Raw genomic sequence first — 24,108 nt, forward strand, 5'->3', positions numbered from 1 at the left:
TGATTGGAGGATATATTGGTCTAACAACACCTGTGCCAATATATCCTCCAATCACTGGCTACTCGGCATTATCACTTAAATAGACCAACAAAGGTAGATTCAAACATCTCTGCCAATAACAGCTCGTTTTCAGGTTACATATCCCTCTCATAAGGCTCCTCCAATTAGGTCCCTCACTCAAACCACTCCCAGACAGTTCTAGAAAATGTGTTGCTTGAGAAATTAGTTTTTTGCTTAGAAGCAATTGTTGTTTCTTTTTTTACCTATTTAATTTAAAACAATCACAGTAAGGTACTTATTGTTACCCAGAATGATTTGATAATGAGATAAAAACAGCTGCATTGTACCTTTAAGATATGTCAATGTCCATATTATCTGTCACCACAACCAAGATTACTCCTGTGTGTTCGCCTTAAAGGAGAGAGCTTGAAACCACTCAATGCCTATTCATAAAACCAACGGCCTTAAATAAAAACATATCCTAACACATCACCACCATGTCACATTTTAAAGGCTAAAGCAGCAAGCTCACCAGAAACCTTGGCCCCTCCAGTGAAGGGTTGTTGGGTGCTCCATGCAGTAATGCGCTCCACTTGCCTGTCACGCCAGTAGACCTACTGTATGGGCTACATAAAACAAAACACCAGTCGCCTAATGCAGGCTACACAAAATAAAAACCTGCCCACACCCACAAGTTGTCTATCGCTCGAATTGTAAGATTTAGTAACATCATGCCATCTGCGAGTCAACACGAGGTACATCTTAAAACCATGGCCTTTAGCTCACCACTGAATACACCCTGGACAGACTCCTGAATCTCCCTGAGTTCAGTAACAATATGAGATACATGTATCTGGGCAGAGAAAACTTAACGACTCGCATTTATCAATACTATAAACCCATCACAAAAATGATTGAATAGGACAGTCGTTTGATTGTGGCTTCAGACTACAGGCGGCGGAAACTACGACTTGGTCCTCTTAATCCTTATTTCCCGAACATTAACTGTCTCTCTCTTCCACCAGCAAAATACGAACCAATTTCAACTTCTTTAATATTTATATTTTAATGTAACACTTTTCATTTATTACATGTAACCTAATAAAAACGTGTTTCATTTGGGAGATAGACTAATCTTGTTTGAAGACACACCAGTGTCAGCCTAATGAATTACACGTTCTTATAGCCTACGTGCAGCTAACGAAAATGAACCTCGACATAACATCGTATATTGCGAAACTTTAAATTATATGAAAGTCAAACAAAGATTGGAACATATTTGAATTCTAATACTGAAATATTTGTATATTCTATTCCATGATGGTCGACAAGCAATTGACAAAAAAAAATATGACTTCGGTTTCAAATGCACCTAAATAAATGTGTAGATTTCCTTCACTGAAAACATGTAACTTTCTCGCAGCAATTTCTTTCACCCGTGAATTTTATAATCCTTTATTATGCTACAGATATTGAATGCGATGGAAAATATCTTAGTCAGTGATATTCTGGGCCTATTCAAAACAAACAAACATGAATATTTGAGAGTAGTGGTCTCTTTTGAATGCAATTACATCAGTGCTGCGCCAGTACGAGACATCTGTCCATCTTTTCAACATGTCCTCGGTCGGCTTTGTCTGCCAATTCGCATTATTTCAACAAAACAACGGATATTTAACTTAACAATGCATGAATGAAACCAAAATGAAAACATTCAAAGAGACTAAATTCTAGGGAAATTTGTCCAAATAGGCCCTTGACAGATATTTTTTAAATGCATACAGAAGACACATAGAGACACCACCAGATATCCCAAATAAAAACAGCCCAGCATCTTTAAGTGTAAAAGGATTTATTCAGATGTTTTTATACTGTGCAACAGTAACAATACAATAGTTGTCCATATAATCGAGCGATACAGATACAAAGAACACAGGAGACATCAAAACATTTGTCATCGAGCATGAAATGAAGGGTGAGGGGGGCTGTTCAGGTCAAAGTATTTGCCAATCGCTGATTAAATATGCATATATTTTGCTATATACATGTGTGTGTGTGTGTGTGTGTGTGTGGACTTTCTGAACTGCTTGATGACTGCAAGGCTTCAGGGTGTTTGAGGCTATATGCAATTCAATTCCAATTTCGAGTATAGCCTAATAAAAGTGTTGCAGGCTACATTTAGGTAGGTATTTCGGATGTTTTCCACTAAAATCGTGGGCCTAACACTACAATAGTTGTTTACACATGATATCGATTCATATTTCTTTGTGAAATGCTTTCCAAAAGCCAATCGAAAGAACAATGCAGAGGCAACCGTTTCAAATGTTAGTAAAGCATACAAGGTTTCATCACCATGCTGAAATACACACAAAATACAATCAACACACATTCTGATTTGATGAAAAAAAAAACTTTAAAAGAAAATAATATAAAGGCCATCTTCAGTCACATCTGTCGAATAAAATGCAGCTTTTGGGGGACTTTAATTTGCCATTCACCACCAGTCTAACATTTTCACTGTGGCCAACATCCCTTTCACTAACTTAAAGGAAAAATCCACAAAACAAAAATGTTTTGGGTATTTTTGTCATCACTGTTAATACAGTCCCAAAATATTTAGCATGTCAGTAGTCAAGTTCAAGATAGGATTTTCAAGAAGCAAAATGTCACATCATCATGATGATGTGGCAAGTGACACTTCGCTTCTTGAACATCCTATCTTGAAAACTTGACTGCAAACATACAAAATATTTTTGGACTGTATCAACAGTGTACGAATGAAAAAAATACAAAAATATTGTTAGAGTGGATTTTTCCTTTAACGTCCCACCTTGCTATGTTCCTATAGAAATGCTTCACTTCCACTACATTAAACATATATCATATATTTATAACAACGATAACAAAAAGAGAGCGTCTACAACAATGGAACTACATTGGCATGAAGATATTAGCAGAGCGGTCTGGCGTTGGCTGTCGGCCCGGTTTTCAGGCCAGTCCCGAGGACAAAGAAGAACCATTCAGCGAGGCCTTCCGCGGTTTGTTTCCGAAGAGGAACGGTCTGGTAGGGGCAGGGGCCGAGGTGGAGGCGCCGTTGACGGGTTTGGAGATGTGGGGGAAGTGTGGGGACTGCACCGGGGTACCAGGACTGGGCAAGGAGGAGGAGGTGGAGGGGACGCCGGCAGGGCTGCAGGCTTTGTCGCTGGCAGAGTCGCTGTCAGCGGACCGACCGGTGCTGTTCTGGCCCTCCTGCTGCGGATGACTCATCTTCATCTTCTTACAGCTCAGTCTGACGCGGTACTTCAACGGCAAAGGGCCATTCTGAAAAATATTTGTAATATTTAGACCTAATTTGGCTCGAAAATCAATGCTTGAAATTCTCAAATGTTTCCTTTCATGGGAAATAAAGCATTTGAACTTTGAATAGTGAACTTTCATGCATTCCACACTCCAAAGTAGGCCTATAGGCCGTGTAAAAATCACAGAGCAAAAGATTGAAATAATAATTTGTCTACATAATTACTTACAAAAAAAACCTAAATCATCCAGCTTGCTAAAAAAAATAAACGTATCCTTTAAATACAAACAGCAATGAAATCTTTTGAAATTTGAATTCAATACAGCTCTTAAATAATAAATGTCTCCACTGGACTGTGTGTGTGTGTGTGTGGGGGGGGGGGGGGGGGGGGTGGAATTAGGTTGGCATACCTTCCTTGTTTGGAGTTCACATTTTTCATTGTTAAATTGTAAATAACTTTATGCTCAAAATCAAAACCTTTTTCAAATATTTTTACAAATGTCCCCTTTAATGTTATGTTTCTTACCCTTCTCCAAGTGTAGATATAGGCTACGTCCATTAATGTGTAGTAACCTTTCAGCGGCTCATCTTCATACATCACTTCAACCTATATTGTAGAAATTACACTATTATTTTATCAAATAGGACAACAAGTATTTTTTTCTATTCAACTTCCATTGTCCTCCGATATAATATATATTGTCAAATCATCTTGCAGTGATTTGTACTAATGTTTCTAAATTCATCTAATTTAAAAAAAAAGTTTTAATAAAATAAAAAGTGATGCAAGAGATGTGGCTGTGTTTTTTTTAAATGCCAAACAAATAAAAAATAAAAAATGTATAAATCTTCACCTGATAGGTACAAGGAATGTCCATCTTACTGCGGAGGAACTTTCTCAGGTGCATGATGGTCATGGCTGCAGGACACTGCAGATACCTCTTATTATTGACCTGGAGGAAGACACACAGATTTCCTGAGAATGTAGATAGTTTCTAAAGACAACTGGATTTGAGGGAGACTTCACTACCTTTTGTTTTCTACTTTAAAGTATTATTAATGTCCAGTTCCATCATAGAAAATAGACATGAGACATGCAGTGAGATTTGAAGACAAGCTCTTTAAGGGCCCAGATTGAAGAACAACTCTATATCAGAAACCAATCAATAGGCTCTGTGCAACAACAGAGTGTCAGAACGATCTGACAGCGGAACGCTCCTGAGCTTCAGCAGTAGGCAGCTTACCTGTTCTTTAGACTGTTTGTCCTCAGCCACGTCCGTCTTTTTAGCCCTGAGAAAATCAATGTCACACTTGTGTTAGAAAACATCTTGATAACGCACTCAAGATCTTCATGGTTTGAAATGTAACTTTAAAAAAAATGACAATAAACTGCTGAAACCAAAGTCAAGATTAAAAGTATTCTAGAAAGGAAGCCGTTCATGTACACTAAATAATAGACACACTAACTAACACAGCTGAGCGAATCAGTTTATCACTCTGAACTATAATAACCATAGGTATTCACCTAGACATTTCCAAAAAGCCTGGCTGTAAGAGACGTGTTGTTGACGTACGTGTTGTGGTCGAAGAACTCAATGGAGAGGCTGATGATTTCATCGTCTGTGATGATTCTCTTGTCCTCGTCCGCCACCTCCCCTCTATCCTCATTAGACCTTGTCGTCGCTACACACACACACACACACACACACACACACACACACACACACACACACACACACACACAAAATCAACAAGTTGCAAGAGTTTTCCCAGAAACTGTGAAAACCGTGAAAGTGAGATCTCAGAAATCCTAGTCACTATCAGCTAATAATATATTGAAGTTTGAGGGGAAAATCAAGACAATCTTACTGGAGCAGGAAATAAATACAGCCTATTCAACCGTTTTGGTTAGAAATAAAACTACTTCATGAGGATAGTATATATATATATATATATATATAAAATATACACACACATTAGAAAGAAAAGCTCTGAACCCTTTCCAATAGAGACTCACCATCTACAGAAGGGTGCGCTGCGTAAAAGTCTCTCCTCCTCTTCATCTCATCTAACGGAAGAGAAAAAAAACTCTGTCACAAATGTTTCTTTGAATAGGGATTAAAAACACAGTCTGATGCATTGCACCGTCAATGCTTTAGCTAAATAGCACCCATTTCAGCATCTGTCCGTAGATGGGTTTTAATCTATTTTCCACGGGAGACAAGCAAGGGGAGACAGCAGCTCCGATTTTAAACAGAATAACCAACCATTCAGGACATACAGATGACATCACTGAGAACAAGACAATGCCATCACTGATATGAGGGATTCCACTTACTTTTGAAGAGACCAGGGACCAGCTTGTAGACAATGTCTTGTAGGGTTTTGTCAGACCTTGAAAAGAGTTTTCATACTCAGTCATATTGACCCAGAACTCATTGCATGCTATGAGGTTTTAATATATTGAAAGATGTGGAGAAAGTAGCCTACCAAAGTTAATGGAAACAGACCAATCCTTTTGATGACATCTAACTGCATTGGGTGGATAATAGCAACAAACAGCAGAAATGTGACAAAACAATGTACGGCTAAATATAAAAATGTTTTTCCCAAGAAACAAGGTGATTCATTACCTTATATTAAGCAGAGGTTTGGTTTTGTGCACTGGCACATCACAGATGGGGCAATACTTGCTGGTCTCCAGATAGCGTACAATGCACATCTTGCAGACTGAAACACAAGTTAAAAAATCATATGGATTATTTTCTCAGTGGATAACCCTCTGTTACACTAACACACTACAGTCCAAATACGGTATAAATAATGCAACTGACACTTAAGATCTCAGATTGAAGAGTTGTTCATTGCCACACATTTTTAAAAATATTTTTACTTTGTTGCATCTAGTGAATCTGACATAAATAGTACAGCCCAACGCATTCATGACAAGAGAAAGTAAGAGTGAAATATAAATACTAATAAACTATAGTGTGAATTTACAACCGTCATTTCATGACTGGTCCAATTCCCGTGTCTGTATTCAGCCCGTGTCACTCACATGAATGAAGACATTCTATAATGGTGGTGGCATCGATAAAGTATCCACCACACAGCACACACATGAGGTGGGGGTTCAGCTCCGTTATCTTAATTCTGGTCGTTCGATGCATCGTCATGGAAGGAAGAGACCTGCGAGGGAGAGGAACAGAGTCACAATCTAACAGGAACGGGTAACCTATATCTAGAATAAAGATTTAATAAATTGAGGATACTTTTTTTTTTTTTTTTAATTTTTAACATACGGCAACAATAAATGCCTATCGATCGGGACTGCAGTTCTTTCACAGCTTGATCAAGCGGTCGTTCATTAAACCATTTGGAAGGATGTTTTGTTGTTCTACTGGTAGAGAAACACCATAAGTTATGCTAATAGTAGCCTATAATAAACTGGGAAGAGGTTGGGCGTTTTTGAGACGCTGACCTGGAGCTTGATTGATAGGTAACAGTTGGTGGGAGTCGATCCGTGTGGATTTGTTGAGGGCACTGCGTTTATCATAAATCCATCCTTTCATTGGGATTGTTCTTATATACTGTACATCCCAGCGCTCCTCTATAGATAGATATGGGAGAATGGCGGTCCTTTGGTCGCTCAACGGATCTCATATAATCCTACACACGAAGAAACGCTGTATAGACTCAGGTAGCCAACCTACATCAGCTCGTCTATTCTAACGCGATTCAGTACAGAAGAGCCAAAGCACAGAGCGTCTAACCTTCTATCAGCCTATTGGATGATAATGGACAACATCATTCCGGCCAGCTGCAACATTGAATAAGACATTCTTCAATGAATCCTTTAACCTTTGAGGATGCGGCAGACCGTAATTCACTGCGTGTCAGGTGTAACCACACGTGGAAATTCGTACCGTTTCTATGGCAACTTAGGTTGCACTACTTGGCATCTTGCCAGTGACCAATACCGAGAGACTTGCTTCGCTCGGAGACCGATCACCGCTCGCGTTGACGCTAATGTGACGACGAATACTAGACTATGAAAATAAATATCCGTCCTTCCTTCGCGAAGCGAGTACAGTCAGTCCCCACACCATGGCTGCCATTTTGTAAAGAACGCCTCGCTAGAATATATTAGTGCGATTCCCGACAAGGGGGAACAATTTCCACATCGACGCATGTTACATTCGGTTCCTAATTCCTGGTAGCCAATCGTATCCCGATGCCTTACGCATTAGTTTGGATAAACATCTTTTCCGTTGCTTGTGTCGTTTCCGTGTGCATCCTGCAGTCTGCCTGGTGCAATAACAACATGGCTCGACCTTAAGATTACATTGACCAAGTATTTTCTCTGCTCGTATGAAGTTGAAGCCCCAGAGAAACCTCGGCACTGATCAGCCAACACAACATGGATCACGAGTTAAGTGCCATAAAACGGCCAGATTCAGAAAGACAGCAGGTAACAGCAATATGGGGTAGAAAAAGGTTTCAGAAAATACTGTCTGGCGGGAGGGACATTTTTTAAATAAGTTCCACAATATTTTTTGTAGACATTTTTTGGGGGGGTAATAGGCTACGAGCTTTTTTTCTGCAACATGGTGAGTGCGGTGCCAACTTATCGACTATGGGTCTGCGTCCGTCTGTTTGAGCCTTCAGTCAAAACATGGGGAAAATGGACTGATTCTGTGTGGCAGAAGCTTTTGGCTTCCTGGCACAAGGAATAAAACTCACGACCAAACAAGAAACATAGTCACATGGGCACTGCTGGTCATGCGTAACAGCACGCTCGCGCTATATAAATTGGAACGATTCTGCGTGTACGGTGAAAAAAAAACTACCGGGCTCGTCATTTTATAAGGATAGATGAATAAAAATAGAGATATGGACTCCACTGGTGTGGAATACCCCAGCTCTTCCTGTCATTAAAACATATATTTGAATGAAAATTTGAATGAAACGCAGTGGACGATCCCACACTGTCATCACAGTGGCTGTCATCACAGTGGCTGTCATCACAGTGGCTGTCATTACAGTGGCTGTCATCACAGTGGCTGTCATCACAGTGGCTGTCATTACAGTGGCTGTCATCACAGTGGCTGTCATCACAGTGGCTGTCATCACAGTGACTGTCATTACAGTGGCTGTCATCACAGTGGCTGTCATCACAGTGGCTGTCATTACAGTGGCTGTCATTACAGTGGCTGTCATTACAGTGGCTGTCATTACAGTGGCTGTCATTACAGTGGCTGTCATCACAGTGGCTGTCATCACAGTGACTGTCATTACAGTGGCTGTCATTACAGTGGCTGTCATCACAGTGGCTGTCATTACAGTGGCTGTCACGCATCGTGTGCAACGCAAACAGACAGCCTGTTACGCCATCAATCGATGAACTAGCTGATGTTTGCACAACTGGTCCTGGTCATAGCAGAGCCTTTGTAAAGTAAATGCTGCCATGCCGTAACATGCATATTGTAACTTCATCTGCAAGCATCACTATGGAACAACACATGTATATATACACAGGACACATCTCTAAAACATCAAGAAAGCACTAGAGAGGAAAAAGTATCCTAAAATGTATTTCCAAATACATTTTAGTTGAGACTCATAAAACAGCGGTATTATCAATAACAATGTTGGCAAGACTGGATCCCAACTGCCATCTAGCTTACTGTACTCTAGCACATTGGGTCATGCATGAACTGTGTGTTGCATGGCGCAACTCTGGGTTTCTCTCTAGGTATAAAAGGAATGGCTGAAAATGGTATGTAGGATAGGCAGATTTTTGTCTCTCCCCCCAAAAAATAAGGAAAAGTGGAGCATCACCCATGTATAATCTAAACACAATACACACTATTTCTTCTCTGGTAATGCAATATGAATACAGATAATACAGTATAGCACACTGTTTTGGTCTATCTATAATATCCTGCACCATTCTCGACATTTTTTGGATGGAACCCTAATCTAGATTCATCAGCAGCTGGATTTGCGTCACCATTTCCAGATATTCATTTCGCTATGGGAAAGACGAGGCCTCACTTTATAGAATTGATCAATAAGTCAACTTCGAAATCTATTTTTTTTTTGGCTGGGCGTCAAAGTTGTACTTCAACAAGTATCCCAAACAGAAACATTGTATCAACATAAATCAGGCCACAACAATAATATACAAGCACCGAGGTTGGCAACCTCACTCCCACATAAATCATCTATTGGTAGGTTGTCAACTGTCAAACAACGTTAGGATATATATATATATATATATATATTCAGTAACAAACAGTACCCGTCCACATGACAGATTATCTCCCACTCAGCATGTGCAGGTTGATAACCTGATCATAACTACGTTATTACGAAGCAAGGTATATGATGAAGGCCCAATACAACATCAAGGAGGCTACGGATGGTAAAAAGTCGTGACGAAACTCAATAGTAAATAGGCATATCTGAATTTTACAGATCATTTCAAGATGGTACGCTACTTGAGAAGACCCTTGTACTCAATCAATCAATGCACTTTTGTAGCCAACATCTTTAACGTAAGAAAAATCCTACAATTGGTTTCTTGCATGATTCATGTGCGTCAACATCGTTATGCACTCAGCTTGCGTGTGTACGTTCAAATCCATATTTTACAATTGTTGGTGCCGATATTTTCATTAATAATTGAAATGGTTCACCCTCCACCAGGCAACTGAAGACCCGGTCACCATGAGGGAAGTTAAGTTAATCAAAACAACACTTGGCGACGTGGGCGTAATGCAACCACACTGATCTGTCCCCAACATCCAACGGATCATATTTCTATAAAACGGGGACAGTATGTGGAACCAAACCAACCAGGAGAACCATTGAACTGTGTGCTGCCGTAAACACCTCACCCATCTCCGTCCTGTTCCATTGAGATCACCGACTTTGTGGAAATCTAACAAATGTCACAGAAACACTCTCCATGGACACGCATAACAGATCATTACCTGAAATACTACGCCATGTGGTGCGCTGGTTTATTGAACACAAATCCAAGGCGTACGCGTGAAGGGAACCAAATTTAAAAAGCATTGCCAGGACAGAGCTCCACGTCCGTGTGCGGGAGACACCGTCAAAGCCTCGCATCTACCACCTTCTGGAACCCCATTTAAACCCGCAGAAAAACACAATTAAACGCCGAAAACCCAATCGTTATTCGTCCGTTGGTAAGAATATATATCGAATAATACATACCTAGAGACTCGGCTGGCGATCTGTGAGACTGGAGACGGAGAGACAATGAAAGTTAGGAGGCGATCAGCAGTAAATTAATTCGAGCTCAGCCGCCATCTTGAAACGAACGAGCTGCAGACGCTGTCAATTGCGGAGATTGCAAGGCAACCCGGGGCTCATTTCAGATGCGTAAAATTCGTATTTTCTCCCGCTGTGCACTTTAGGTGCGTAAAGTGTCCTCCGTTGTCGAAGATTTCAGACTTTTGGCTGTGCGTTCCGAATGGTGTGTTTGCGTTCCTGATTACTTTGCCTCCAAAATCGGCTCTTTGAAAAATGCAGCAGTGTGGCTCCGTAGAAACTGACACCGTCCCCAAAATGGCTTGTAGTTCGACCGCCCCGCTCTGGTCACGTGCTATGATTCCTTAAGGGTGACCTGGAGATTAGTGTCGGTGTATTCGGGAGGCTCGCCAATTCACGATGCTTTGTAAAATGACACAAAGAATATCTAGGTTATCCAAAGCCCATCATGTTGACTGATCGGGTCATTTGCTTTGAACGTTTTAGTAGCACTTAAAGCTACAACATACAGCACCGATGTTTTCAAAACAATAGCCAGCGTGCGTTTTTCCAACTCCCGTTTCTATTCTGTGCCTCCCCCATGTCCATTTCCAAAAGAATGAGCTTGGCAAAATGCGTCTTTGTCATAAATGCGTTGGATGCCTTTTCCAACATACCATTCATTACCAGAGTCGATAGAACTCTTTAGCTACTGTGTTTATATTCCATAACCGACGACCCCATAGCGTACTAATTTAGGATCGACCTCAAAAGAGGGGCATCTTCCAATGTTGAAGAATTTGAAGTATTGTAGGCTACAATAGCTCGGCTGTAGGACGAGGCTCTGAACCATAAACTAGAGACTGTGCAGGTCCCTTTGGCGAGCCATGATGACTGCCACAGTGCACTGACACCAGTTTATAAACTAGATATGTAACATCCTCACCTTTGTCACGAGGTTCTCTCCCATTTGGATTATTTGTTTGATACTAATACCTGTCCCCTTCAGCTTTCGTCGTCATGTGCCAGAAATCCCCCTTTGGCAAAGTCTCTTTCCAAAATACCTACAAGCTCATATCAGGCAGAAAGTGTTCTCTACATAGACTACAGATCTAGAGATGATATGAAGTATGTGCCTTGGACTGTATAGCCTACTTTAATATAATTTGGCTCCTCGCCTCTTCAGCCTGCAAGTTCCCAGAATAAAAAACATGCATTTCATTGAACGTATTTATTGATAATACATCTTTGCAGAACGGACAACCAACAGTATATATATACTTACGAAAGAAATTAGTATAAAATACAATGTGGACACAAATAATAATCAACACCGTTTGAAATCGCTGAACTTCAGTGCTTTGAGAAGAGAGAAGAGTGGAGCAGATGAGAAGAGGGGGTCACGTGAGAAACCGGATTCCACAGTTCTTGCAGCGCGCTTCGAGCACAACGCAAGTTTACAACTGCGTAGCCTTCTCGAGACTCTTGGCAGCGTCTTTCATCTTTCCCACCAAATCCTGAAAACAAAGTCACAGTCAGTCCTCTACAAAACTGTGAATGGGGGAGAGTTTGAATCACAAACCATTTAATGGTTTCCCTCACTGTCTGGATAAACTATGTTGAATATAAATTATAACCTTGCCTCGGTCACTCCATGTCAGTCAGATTACCAAGAAATGTTCTGCTAAAACCTGGCAGGATGGGAGTCGATTCCTTTTAAATTCAGAACTGAATAGTCATCATAGTAGGCCTCTGTACATTTCGTTCATTAGTGAATATATTTTTTATTATTATAACAATGTTCACGTCAACAAAATGGAATGCAGCCGTTCAGGTTCACCTCACCCAAAGAGGGTTAAAACAGTGTTTCCGAACAGACACGTTGCCAAACTCCCCATCTCTCGTTCAGGTTCACCTCACCCAAAGAGGGTTAAAACAGTGTTTCCGAACAGACACGTTACCAAACTCCCCATCTCTCGTTCAGGTTCACCTCACCCAAAGAGGGGTAAAACAGTGTCCCGAACAGACACGTTATCAAACTCCCCATCTCTCGTTCAGGTTCACCTCACCCAAAGAGGGGTAAAACAGTGTCCCGAACAGACACGTTATCAAACTCCCCATCTCTCGTTCAGGTTCACCTCACCCAAAGAGGGGTAAAACAGTGTCCCGAACAGACACGTTATCAAACTCCCCATCTCTCGTTCAGGTTCACCTCACCCAAAGAGGGGTAAAACAGTATCCCGAACAGACACGTTATCAAACTCCCCATCTCTCGTTCAGGTTCACCTCACCCAAAGAGGGGTAAAACAGTGTCCCGAACAGACACGTTATCAAACTCCCCATCTCTCGTTCAGGTTCACCTCACCCAAAGAGGGGTAAAACAGTATCCCGAACAGACACGTTATCAAACTCCCCATCTCTCGTTCAGGTTCACCTCACCCAAAGAGGGTTAAAACAGTGTCCCGAACAGACACGTTACCAAACTCCCTCTCTCTCTCGTTCAGGTTCACCTCACCCAAAGAGGGTTAAAACAGTGTCCCGAACAGACACGTTACCAAACTCCCTCTCTCTCTCTCGTTCAGGTTCACCTCACCCAAAGAGGGGTAAAACAGTGTCCCGAACAGACACGTTCCCAAACTCCCTCTCTCGTTCAGGTTCACCTCACCCAAAGAGGGGTAAAACAGTGTCCCGAACAGACACGTTCCCAAACTCCCTCTCTCTTGGCACAAAGTAAACTCTTTTCAAAATACATTATGGGGCTGTTTCAATGCAATTAACTCTGGATAGAAGCTTTAGCTACATGGTTAAAATGTAGTGAAGAAGCCACAGCACGAGATGACTTGTTGAAGCAGACAACCTCAGGTCGCAGTGAAGACATACAAAATATAAGGGATTTGGCTTACATCGAACTCAATTAAGCAAACGTTTAAAGAACATGCCATAATTGAGACTTTTTTTTTAGGACAAGCATAGGTTTATAGGCTAAACTTTTAAATCCTGAGACCACTGCATGCCCTGTCAAAAAGCTGAACCGCTGAGTCTTTCCATCAATATCCACACAGAAAAAGGATGATTTGGCAACCGACAATTTGAGATATTACTGAAAAATGTGAATTGAAATCACCATTGTTTTTCTGTTAAATAGATGCATATTTAGAATAAGTTGAAGAAAAAGGTCAAACCCGGTGGATCGAACCGTCTCCAGAACAATATTACTGCACATGGACTAAAATACAGCTATTTTGTACGATAACATTTACATCTCTTCTAAATCTTGTAGAAAGACACCCATCTAGATACACATTGTTGAAAGACATCTTATTCAAGATAAAGTTTAATAATCATTTGAATTGCAGGCTGCACCCGAAACGGGTTTTTTTCTCCGTGCGATTGTCTTTGTGCTCATTCACGTGGACCTAGACGCTAATGATATAGGCCTACAGATCTGTAAAGTAGCCGAATGCTGAATTGGAAAATACAGTGTTGTCTAGTCAAATCAATAGCACATTCAGAATTGTATGTCAAACATTATCACAGATTTTCTGTGAAATGACCTTAAACCAACCAATGGATAGACCCACATTCCATATAGGCTGCAAAAACACATTAGCTACCTGAAGTTGTTCCATCGAGCAGCTAAAATGTACATCTTCTGACGATCCTCCGTTGTTGGCATTCTGGAAAAGTATAGGCTCACATCGGTTATGATGACCCGTTTAATATAGCAAACTGTTTTAGATCATTGGCTTCTGGAAAGGGACATACCTCAACGTTTAATGAAATCAGATAGGACGGCTCGTTGACCTTATGCACATGCCCGTTCTGTCATGGAAACAAACAAAGTTAGAGCGCTATATATATATATATAATTATGGTTTATAAATCATATATATCTGATCGTATTGCCGTTTATCACCGACCAATACCTTGATACAGTACTCCAGGCGCCAGGACACGTCATTGATATGAGGTGGGCATCTCCCTAAACTAAAATGACAAATACTGAATTAGGCTACCAGATACATACAATATTAAAATATTATATTCACAAGGAAAAGAGCATGCATTCATGATCCCATGAATAGAGATGTATCTATAGGCTGTTCAACGGGTAGCCTTATTAAATGAAACCAGAGTCATTCCAAGTGTTGGTGATATTACGTGTAAAAATCAAAAACGTCTTGTCACTTCTGGAGCCCTATGGGGAACAGGCCCAGGGCAACAGGCCCAGGGCAACAGTTTTCAGATTTCTGAAGTTTGTTTGTCAGGATGAAGACAATGAAGACACTCGTTTTGATGAATTACAATGTAAAAGCAGCTTATATAAATGCGCTACAAACAAACGCTCCTCGTAAAATAACCGCACTTTCTCCAAGGAAAATAAACCGATTCAAAGTGTTTGTTTGAACCAAATTGTCATGTCACATTTGCAGGGCAATTCAATCATCTTAAACGATCAAGAGATCATGCGAAAATATAAGTCACAAATAAATGTGAACTGAGTTAGACTAGTTCCATAGCCTAGTTTGCTGCTCTCTAGGAAAGTGAAGCATCAAAAAATGAAGCGATATGGTCAATGTGCTGACAGCTCAGTAGCTATAAACTTTTTTAATTGAGCTAAAAATGGTGGAAAATAATCATATTAATTGCAACGATGCTAATCAAATTTATTCATCTAGGTTTATGAAAATGTAGAATTTATATTTTCTGATGTCACAGTGTCTAAATAAACCCCCAAACTTCTATGACTCAAACATTAAACAAACACATTTTTATCCAATGAAAACCTCTATATAGTTTTAATGGCCTCTTTTTTTTAGGCTGTACATGATGTTTCAATGGGGATGGGATGTGTACTGGGGAAAATATAATATTACTGGAAAATGTCAATGGAGGAGATCAATAGCATTTGTAGGACTACAGAGGTGTTAATGAAGTGTAAACTGCATCATCAATAAAGTGATGTTCCATGAACCATATAAAAAACACAACACAAATCAAACTCTGATAAAGTATTTTCAATACGTCTGATGTGTTAGAATGTGGGGCCACGGTAAACAAACGTATCTGTACTGTGGTGACCCAGAAGTATTTTTGTACAAACAGACAATATAGTATTTTATTTTTAAATCTCGTTTTTTAAATCAAGTAGATTTGTCCACTCAAAGCTTCAGCAACAATAACTCCAGTCATGAATTGTTATGGCATTTCAAATTGGCCTAGAGGAAATACAGACATAATCTCACCTTGACAATAGAGTTTCCAGATCACTTTTATATTTCTGGAGACACATAAAAAAAAGACAGTTTGGGGTTGAGATCTGGCATGGATTTTAAATGAACTTCTTTGCAATAAGAAGTTATTAACATGCGATGTACATAATAAGGTAGTTATCACCAGGTATGTAGTGTAGAATACTTCTGTTCTCTCCGCATCAAAACTAACATCCTCCAGGCACGCACTGTAATGACAACATTAGTTCCACTTTTTATCAATACAGTAATCATAATGAACTCACACTGTCTTTCTCCTGATCAAGACCTACTGATTTGATTTGTAGGCAGTGAAGTGGAATAGTCTTCATGGCAGAGTGCTCCACATTTTGTCATGTGTCATTTTATCAGGCCAAAGGCAAACCCTCAACATTGTGTGGACAGTAAAATATGTTCTAGGTCTATTCTTCTCCAGGCTCTGGGGGACCATCAAGATTAATTATTCACTAACTTCAGCGAGGTCAACCTCCATTTGCAATAATATAACAGGACAGACCAAGCGTTACCTTATAGTGGATTTGTCAGCATTTTGTTTGACCCCCTCCAGTATGCAGGTCGTGGCAGCAGTATGACAATGTTTCAGCAACTTCTGGTCAAGAGCTTTAAATTCAGGCTGATCTATGATCAGAGAAAATCAATTACCAGTTATACATCACATCTATAATAACTGTATCCTAATCTCTCTGTGAGCTGTTGTATCGTTTTATAGTGAACCTAATCATCATTAGAGTGTATATTCTCCAGTTCCAGTACCCTTAAACTTAACAAAAGGGGTTAAAATTGATCATGCAAATTAACAACATGCAACTTGCAAATTAACAACATGCAACATTCTGTAGCACGCACGCACACACACACACACACACACACACACACACACACACACACACACGGCCGATAATTTCTATAGCCCAATTAATTCACTATTTTCGGCTACAACTAGAAACATACAACATCGTAAAAATATCAAATTTCGTAATTGGGAGCAATGCCATTTGCAAGTTTTTGGTTCCAGATTGCTTCCTAACATCATTTTAAACGGTAGCCAAGCCTGCACCTTCACTAGCCTTGTCAGTGGGCCTATTGTCACATTTCCTGGCCATAACTAGCTACAAAGTATCCGATTACGCTACCACGTAAAACATGGAGGACACAAACACTGATACGTTTCAGATCGATGGGTGTTACACTGTATCGTACATTCCAAGATTGACATTTTCCGATAAAGCTAGTTTTCAAGCCGATAACGCTAGCCTTCAAATCAAACTGGGAATAAACCGGAAGCTCTGGAAGCAGCAGAAACAAAAGGCAGCAGGAAAAAGTGAAAGCAGAGCGGTCTTACCGAGAACACTACGATCTGCATGGGCTGATAGCAAACTGCGAAAAGCCACTTCTATCAACACTGAGAAGGTTTTCATGTCGAAAACCGTCGCGTCTGCTAGAGACTGCAGCCCTTTCTGCACGGACTCAGACAACTCCATTTTGAGAGAGGAACGACACCGGATCACGTGACGCGATCAGCTGACACTGCACGCAGAGCGGATAAAATAAGACAGTCACGGCGTTCATTCACCGCTCAGAAGTGAAAACATTTATAGTTTCACAATGTGTCGCGTCTACCGTATTTACGTTTCCTTTAGGCTACAGTCGTCCTATCTTTAATTGAGGAAAAATATATAGGCATAGTTTATTCTCAAGTAGGTCTAAATCATGATTGAGCATGTGAGGCTACAGGATAGAGCGCTACCTCTTTTATTGCTCCATTTCCAAAGGTCTTTTCGAGGTGGTGAACTGATAGACGTGACGTCATTGCACTCAGAAGAAGTTGGAGGGTAACCTAATGCAGTAATCCTATGTTTACGTTAGTCCTAGGCTTACTTTAGTCCTAGGCTTACTTTAAGTCCTAGGCTTACTTTAGTCCTAGGCTTAGTTTTACTTCGGTCTGGATCTTATAGCCCATTTCTCAAGACGGGCATATTATTTCCCCTCAATAAAAATCAGTTTTTCAACCCTGAGGAAGTCCCATCATGTTTAGACTAATTAGACCTACTATCTGAATAGATCATGAAAGAGACAGTTGCATTGAGGGCTAGTTTGGTAGTAAAACAATATTCCAATCCTTGTCCCAAAGACAACATAAAAATATTCAGAACCTTGTCCCAAAGACAACATAAAAATATTCAGAACCTTGTCCCAAAGACAACATAAAAATATTCAGAACCTTGTCCCAAAGACAACATAAAAATATTCAGAACCTTGTCCCAAAGACAACATAACAATATTCAGAACCTTGTCCCAAAGACAACATAACAATATTCAGAACCTTGTCCCAAAGACAACATAACAATATTCAGAACCTTGTCCCAAAGACAACATAACAATATTCAGAACCTTGTCCCAAAGACAACATAAAAATATTCAGAACCTTGTCCCAAAGACAACATAACAATATTCAGAACCTTGTCCCAAAGACAACATAATAGATATCGTAGGGACCTTAACCCAACACCTAGCGACCTCATCAAGAGGTTCGCGCCTCTTGGTGTAACTTTTAAGGTGTTGGCTTGACAGTCGCTGGACCCAGATTCGAGTCCCAGTCAGGGCTACCGCCCGAATTCGCTACATTGGTGTCAGAAGTAGGATGGCAGCCGCGGGGCCATCAGAGAGTCTGAGAGATGTGGGGACATGCTCTCCAGAAGGAAGGGGGTGATGTAGCAACCTTAACCCAACGTCTAGCGGCCTCGTCAAGAGGTTAGGACCTCTTGACGTAACGGTTAAGGTGTTGACTTGACAGTCGCTGGACCCGGGTTGGAGACCTGGTCTCCTGTACGAAAAACCAAGTTAGTTTACAATGTGTGCATCTACAGGAGAAAGACAACCTGGAGCTGGTAAAGGTCAAAGATCATGACCTCTCATCTGGCTGGCTCTCAGGGGTCATCCCAGACAGTGCAAGGGCCCCCAACTTTTTTCTTTATTATATTTGCCAACATCCAAATGTCAGCGAAACATTTGAATATTGCAAATTGCTATTGTTGTTCTTTAGGAAAATATAACCGATTGCTATGAGAAATTGCTTTATTTTATTTTTTAACTCAGTAACAACCGGTTAACCCTTTTATTTTGTGTCTCTGGGGGCTAGGCACGCATCTCAGAAAAAAACGTTTCTGACACTGGACATCTTTCGTTTCTTTTTTACTTTGTCATCTAGCTGGCTCCGTCCGGCGCCTTATGCTCTCTCTAACTAGCCCACTTTGGGCCGTGGGATTCCGCTGACCATTAATCATCCGCGAGTTCATAGATAAATCTAAATTTGGCCCGACGGTCAATAGCGGACGGTCAATAATAGAATCTGCATAAATCTGCATTATAACCACTGACTGTCGTTTGATGCCAAACCGATTTCCAATGATTAGAAACAGCCAGAATAACAAAGCCTATAGCCCAAAAATGTTGTTGGGTGTAGACTATGCTGTCCACACCCAACTAGCGACGACGTCAAAACAATCCATTCATATTCTTTTACTTGATATATGACTTTCAGCTGTTAGCTGTTCGGTGACATCTTGCCTGATAGTTTCACAGATAATTCCCCAAACGAGAGAGGCCTTTATAGCCTATTCTAATTGTCCTATTTCTGGACAAACCAATATCGATTGGATTTATATATCAAGGTAAACACGAAGTCTTAATATCAAACTCGAAAGCTTCTGTTTAGAAACTCTTGTTGAAAAGTTAATCAATTTCAAATGTTCCTTCAAATCATTGTAATTTAACGATGAAATGTGTTTGGTCTAAATCTTTATGTATCATAACCAGATGTTAATCATCGGTTTTGCACCCATGCGAGGATACAAAAACACATGGATGCCAACTGCCAAACTCAGTCAGGTTAAAAATAACAGAGCTTTCCAAAACATGATGTTAGTATTTTTCTGTAATAATCGTGGATGTATAATGAAGCTGTTGAATACCTTTACTCTAACCGTTTTACTCAGGAAACAAACATAAGGCTTTGGACAGGCCTACCTCACTCAACATGTCTGGAACAGAGAAAGAGATCTTGATGTTTGGCCGTATTGCATTTATCAAGATATTTGACATTAGTTTATATAAAATGTTTTTTCTCACGTCAATGAGTAATACTCATCTCGTCGCCTCCATGGATTCAGTATTTGGATATGGTTTCTTACGCTTTAATTCTTCAACTAAAAAATAAGAAGCCTATGGGGGGGTCATCGAATATTTTAGTTGAATGACTCACATTATTCCGAATAAAAATTGCCTGTACACTGCGGGTCCACACATTATTAACTCAACAACATGTACAAAATAAAATAGATATAGTTGTACAAGCAGGCGTTAGAAAAATAAAAACCGGAAGTGTCAACTCGTGGAAACGTGCAAGGGGCCAGTCCTACTAGGTTAAATATTTTATTTCCTACATAGTTTTCAAATAAGCCTTCCCTGTAGCTCAGTTGGTAGAGCATGGCGTTTGCAACGCCAGGGTTGTGGGTTCGATTCCCACGGGGGGCCAGCACAGAAAAAAAACAAAAAAAACAACAAAAAAAATATGTATGAAATTGTATGAAATGTATGCATTCACTACTGTAAGTCGCTCTGGATAAGAGCGTCTGCTAAATGACTAAAAATGTAAAAATGTAAATGTAAATATGTATTGTTTTATTTTTATTATGACGTATAGTAAATTGTAACTATAATACCGGAAGCAGTGAAGCTTAAAAGCCTTGTGAAGTAATATGAGACTGTGTCGGTTTTGTCAATAACTGCAGATTAAACACATACATCTGGGCCTGAACGGGCTCTAAGTAGGGCTAGTCTAAGCAGCCTAAGTAAACATGTGAATAAATTAAAATCAATTCAATTTCAATTAGACTTCTAATCCAAAGACATGCCATGTGACTGAATCGACTCAAAACTTTTTCATTGCAGATTGGCCTAGATATGGTCTTGGAATACTTTAACCAAAGGATCCGTAGAGTTGATTAAAAGTATAGGCCTACATTTCAATCTTAGTCACCCATGTGACATTGACATGTGGCATTGGTGGATTGCTTTACAATAAATCAAATATTATTTATTTATATTCATATAAATTGCCTTTAATTACGACTTACACATAAGGATTTGTCACTAAACTGTTAATGATGAAATTGATTAATTATGACTTTATGTGAATATCTTATAATTGTTCATTGAGTTTTTGATTAAAGTGAAACGTTTTGAGGGGAGAATTCCTCTTGTTATTTTCAGTTTAAAATGTGTTATTGAAGGACCACAGAGGCCCTTATCATTCAAAGGGAACTGTACACTATATGCTCACGTCGAAGAATTGGTGACAGTGAGCCTTTGTATTTTATTTTTGTAAATGTCTTCTGGAAAGTGAAAACGCCGTCCAACGACATACTATTATGAGGATGCAGGACAGGCCAATAAAACGGCAAGTAGGCCTATTAATGCCACGTGATTGTTAGAAAGAACAGAGATTTGTAACAAAAGTGATTTTTGTTGAGAAAACACTGTTAATAAGATATACTTGTTCAACAATGAGATACAGATTCAAAGCTCTAATTTCTGAGTGCACTGCGCATTCTGTGAGGCGCGAGGGAGGAAACAGACAGAGAGAGGGGGCGTGTCGTGCCCCCGGGTTGGCGACCTGCCCTAATCATATTCTCATGGCATTGAAGCTATAACGTGACCAACCTAAATAACGCATCCATAACACCACCGGGTAGTTATGACCAAAGAAAGTTAGGTCATCCTCCACTATTTAGTAGACACAAATAAGGCATGCATTATTAGAATCAGCACAGAAATACATCTATAGCTGATGCTTTCAAGGAGCAGGATTCTAACCAAGAAATCCCGCAATGCCCTCTAAGATTGAATCCTGCTACACCGGCTCCGATGCTTGTTGGATTTGGCAGGGGTTGCAAACTATTACAGACTACAAAGGGAAGCACAGCCATGAGCTGCCCAGTGACATGGTCATACAAGATGGGCTAAATGACCTCTATGCGCTCTTTGAGGCAAGCAACACTGAAGCATGCATGAGAGCACCAGCTGATCCGGACGACTGTGTGATCACGCTCTCCGTAGCCGATGTGAGTAAGAGCTTTAAACAGGTCAACATTCACCAGGCCACAGGGCCAGACGGATTACCAGGACGTGTACCCAGAGCATGCGCTGACCAACTGGCAAGTGTCTTCACTGACATTTTCAACCTGTCCCTGACTGAGTCTGTAATACCAACATGTTTCAAGCAGACCACCATAGTCCCTGTCCCCAAGAACACCAAGGTAACCTGCCTAAACAACTACAGATACGTAGCACTCACGTCTGTAGCCATGAAGTGCTTTGAAAGGCTGTTAATGGCTCACATCAACACCATCATCCCAGAAACCCTAGACCCACTCCAATTTGCATATCGCCCCAACAGATCCACAGATGACAAAATCTTTATTGTGCTCCACACTGCCCTTTCCCACCTGGACAAAAGGAACACCTACATGATAATGCTATTCATTGACTACAGCTCAGCGTTCAACACCGTAGTGCCCTCAAAGCTCATCACTAAGCTAAGGACCCTGGGACTAAACACCTTCCTCTGCAATTGGATCCTGTACTTCCTGACGGGCCGCCCCCAGGTGGTAAGAGTAGGTAACAACACATCTGCCACGCTGATCCTCAACACAGGGGCCCCTCAAGGTGCGTGCTCAGTCCCCTACTGTACTCCCTGTGAACCCATGACTACCTGATCACCGACAACGATGAGACAGCCTATAGGGAGGAGGTCAGAGACCTGGCAGTGTGGTGCCAGGACAACAACCTCTCGCTCAACGTGATCAAGACAAAGGAGATGATTGTGGACTACAGGAAAAGGAGGACCGAGCACGCCACCATTCTCATCAACGGGTCTGTAGTGGAGCAGGTTGAGAGCTTCAAGTTCCTTGGTGTCCACATCACCAACGAACTATCATGGTCCAAAAACACCAAGACAGTCGTGAAGAGGGCACGACAACGCCTATTCCCCCCCACGAGACTGAAAAGATTTGGCATGGGTCCTCAGATTCTCAAAAGGTTCTACAGCTGCACCATCGAGAGCATCCTGACTGGTTGCATCACTGCCTGGTATGGCAACTGCTCGGCCTCAGACCACAAGGCACTACAGAGGGTAATGCATACGGCCCAGTACATCACTGGGGCCAAGCTTCCTACCATCCAGGACCTCTATACCAGGCGGTGTCAGAGGAAGGACCTAAAACTTGCCAAAGACTCCAGCCACCCTAGTCATAGACTGTTCTCTCTGATACCGCCAGGCAAGCGGTACCGGAGCGCCAAGTCTATGTCCAAAATGCTTTTTAACAGCTTCTACCGCCAAGCCATCAGACTGAACATCTAATCAAATGGCTACCCGGACTATTTGCATTGACCCCCCCCCCCCCCCCCCCATCCGCATTTTTACTCTGCTGTTACTCTCTGTTATTACCTATGCATAGCCACTAATAACTCTACCTACATGTACATACTACCTCCACTAACCGGTGCCCTCGCACATTGACTCTGTACCGGTACCCCCTGTATATAGCCTCCACATTGACTCTGTACCGGTACCCCCCTGTATATAGCCTCCACATTGACTCTGTACCGGTACCCCCTGTATATAGCCTCCACATTGACTCTGTACCGGTACCCCCTGTATATAGCCTCCACATTGACTCTGTACCGGTACCCCCTGTATATAGCCTCCACATTGACTCTGTACCGGTACCCCCTGTATATAGCCTCCACATTGACTCTGTACCGGTACCCCCTGTATATAGCCTCCACATTGACTCTGTACCGGTACCCCCTGTATATAGCCTCCACATTGACTCTGTACCGGTACCCCCTGTATATAGCCTCCACATTGACTCTGTACCGGTACCCCCTGTATATAGCCTCCACATTGACTCTGTACCGGTACCCCCTGTATATAGCCTCGCTGTTTTTATTTACTGCTGCTCTTTAATTACTTGTTATTTTACTATTTTCTTATTTTTTATGTATTTATTTTCTACTTCAGTTTATCTTAGTAAATACTTTCTTAATACTTACTTTTCCTAAAACTGCATTGTTGGTTAAGGGTTTGTAAGTTAGCATTTCACTGTAAGGTCTACACTTATTGTATTCAGCATATGTGACAAATAACATTTGATTTGATTTGACGATTGTAAAAAGTGGTGGTGAGATTTAGAA

The 24,108-nt window shown here is 40.9% G+C and overlaps 2 protein-coding genes across 5 annotated transcripts; both read right to left on the reverse strand.

Moving 5' to 3' along the window:
• Positions 1-1,835: 1,835 nt before the first annotated feature.
• On the reverse strand, positions 1,836-10,909 carry LOC115195419 (polycomb complex protein BMI-1-A). 4 transcript variants are annotated; one of them, XM_029755254.1, is made up of 10 exons: positions 10,544-10,909; positions 6,357-6,487; positions 5,932-6,028; positions 5,637-5,692; positions 5,316-5,366; positions 4,858-4,981; positions 4,543-4,588; positions 4,153-4,251; positions 3,825-3,905; positions 1,836-3,321 (listed from the first exon to the last, which is right to left on the reverse strand). In XM_029755254.1, the coding sequence occupies exons 2-10, from the start codon at positions 6,472-6,474 to the stop codon at positions 2,989-2,991; spliced, it is 1,005 nt and encodes a 334-aa protein (XP_029611114.1). In that variant the 5' UTR covers positions 6,475-6,487; positions 10,544-10,909; the 3' UTR covers positions 1,836-2,988. The 4 variants fall into 4 exon arrangements, with proteins under 4 accessions (XP_029611114.1, XP_029611112.1, XP_029611113.1 ...); XM_029755252.1 differs by lacking the exon at positions 10,544-10,909 and adding an exon at positions 7,542-8,041; XM_029755253.1 differs by lacking the exon at positions 10,544-10,909 and adding an exon at positions 7,542-8,039 and having other exon boundaries at positions 4,873-4,981.
• An 886-nt stretch (positions 10,910-11,795) lies between these two features.
• On the reverse strand, positions 11,796-17,380 carry LOC115195420 (COMM domain-containing protein 3). The gene is made up of 8 exons (XM_029755256.1): positions 17,195-17,380; positions 16,359-16,470; positions 15,977-16,040; positions 15,826-15,860; positions 14,506-14,566; positions 14,345-14,401; positions 14,194-14,256; positions 11,796-12,096 (listed from the first exon to the last, which is right to left on the reverse strand). Exons 1-8 carry the CDS (start codon positions 17,331-17,333, stop codon positions 12,037-12,039), a joined length of 591 nt encoding a protein of 196 aa, XP_029611116.1. The 5' UTR covers positions 17,334-17,380; the 3' UTR covers positions 11,796-12,036.
• Between the last annotated feature and the right edge of the window lie 6,728 nt (positions 17,381-24,108).

The sequence above is a fragment of the Salmo trutta genome, chromosome 6 (assembly GCF_901001165.1).
Source record: "Salmo trutta chromosome 6, fSalTru1.1, whole genome shotgun sequence".
Lineage (NCBI taxonomy): Eukaryota > Metazoa > Chordata > Actinopteri > Salmoniformes > Salmonidae > Salmo > Salmo trutta.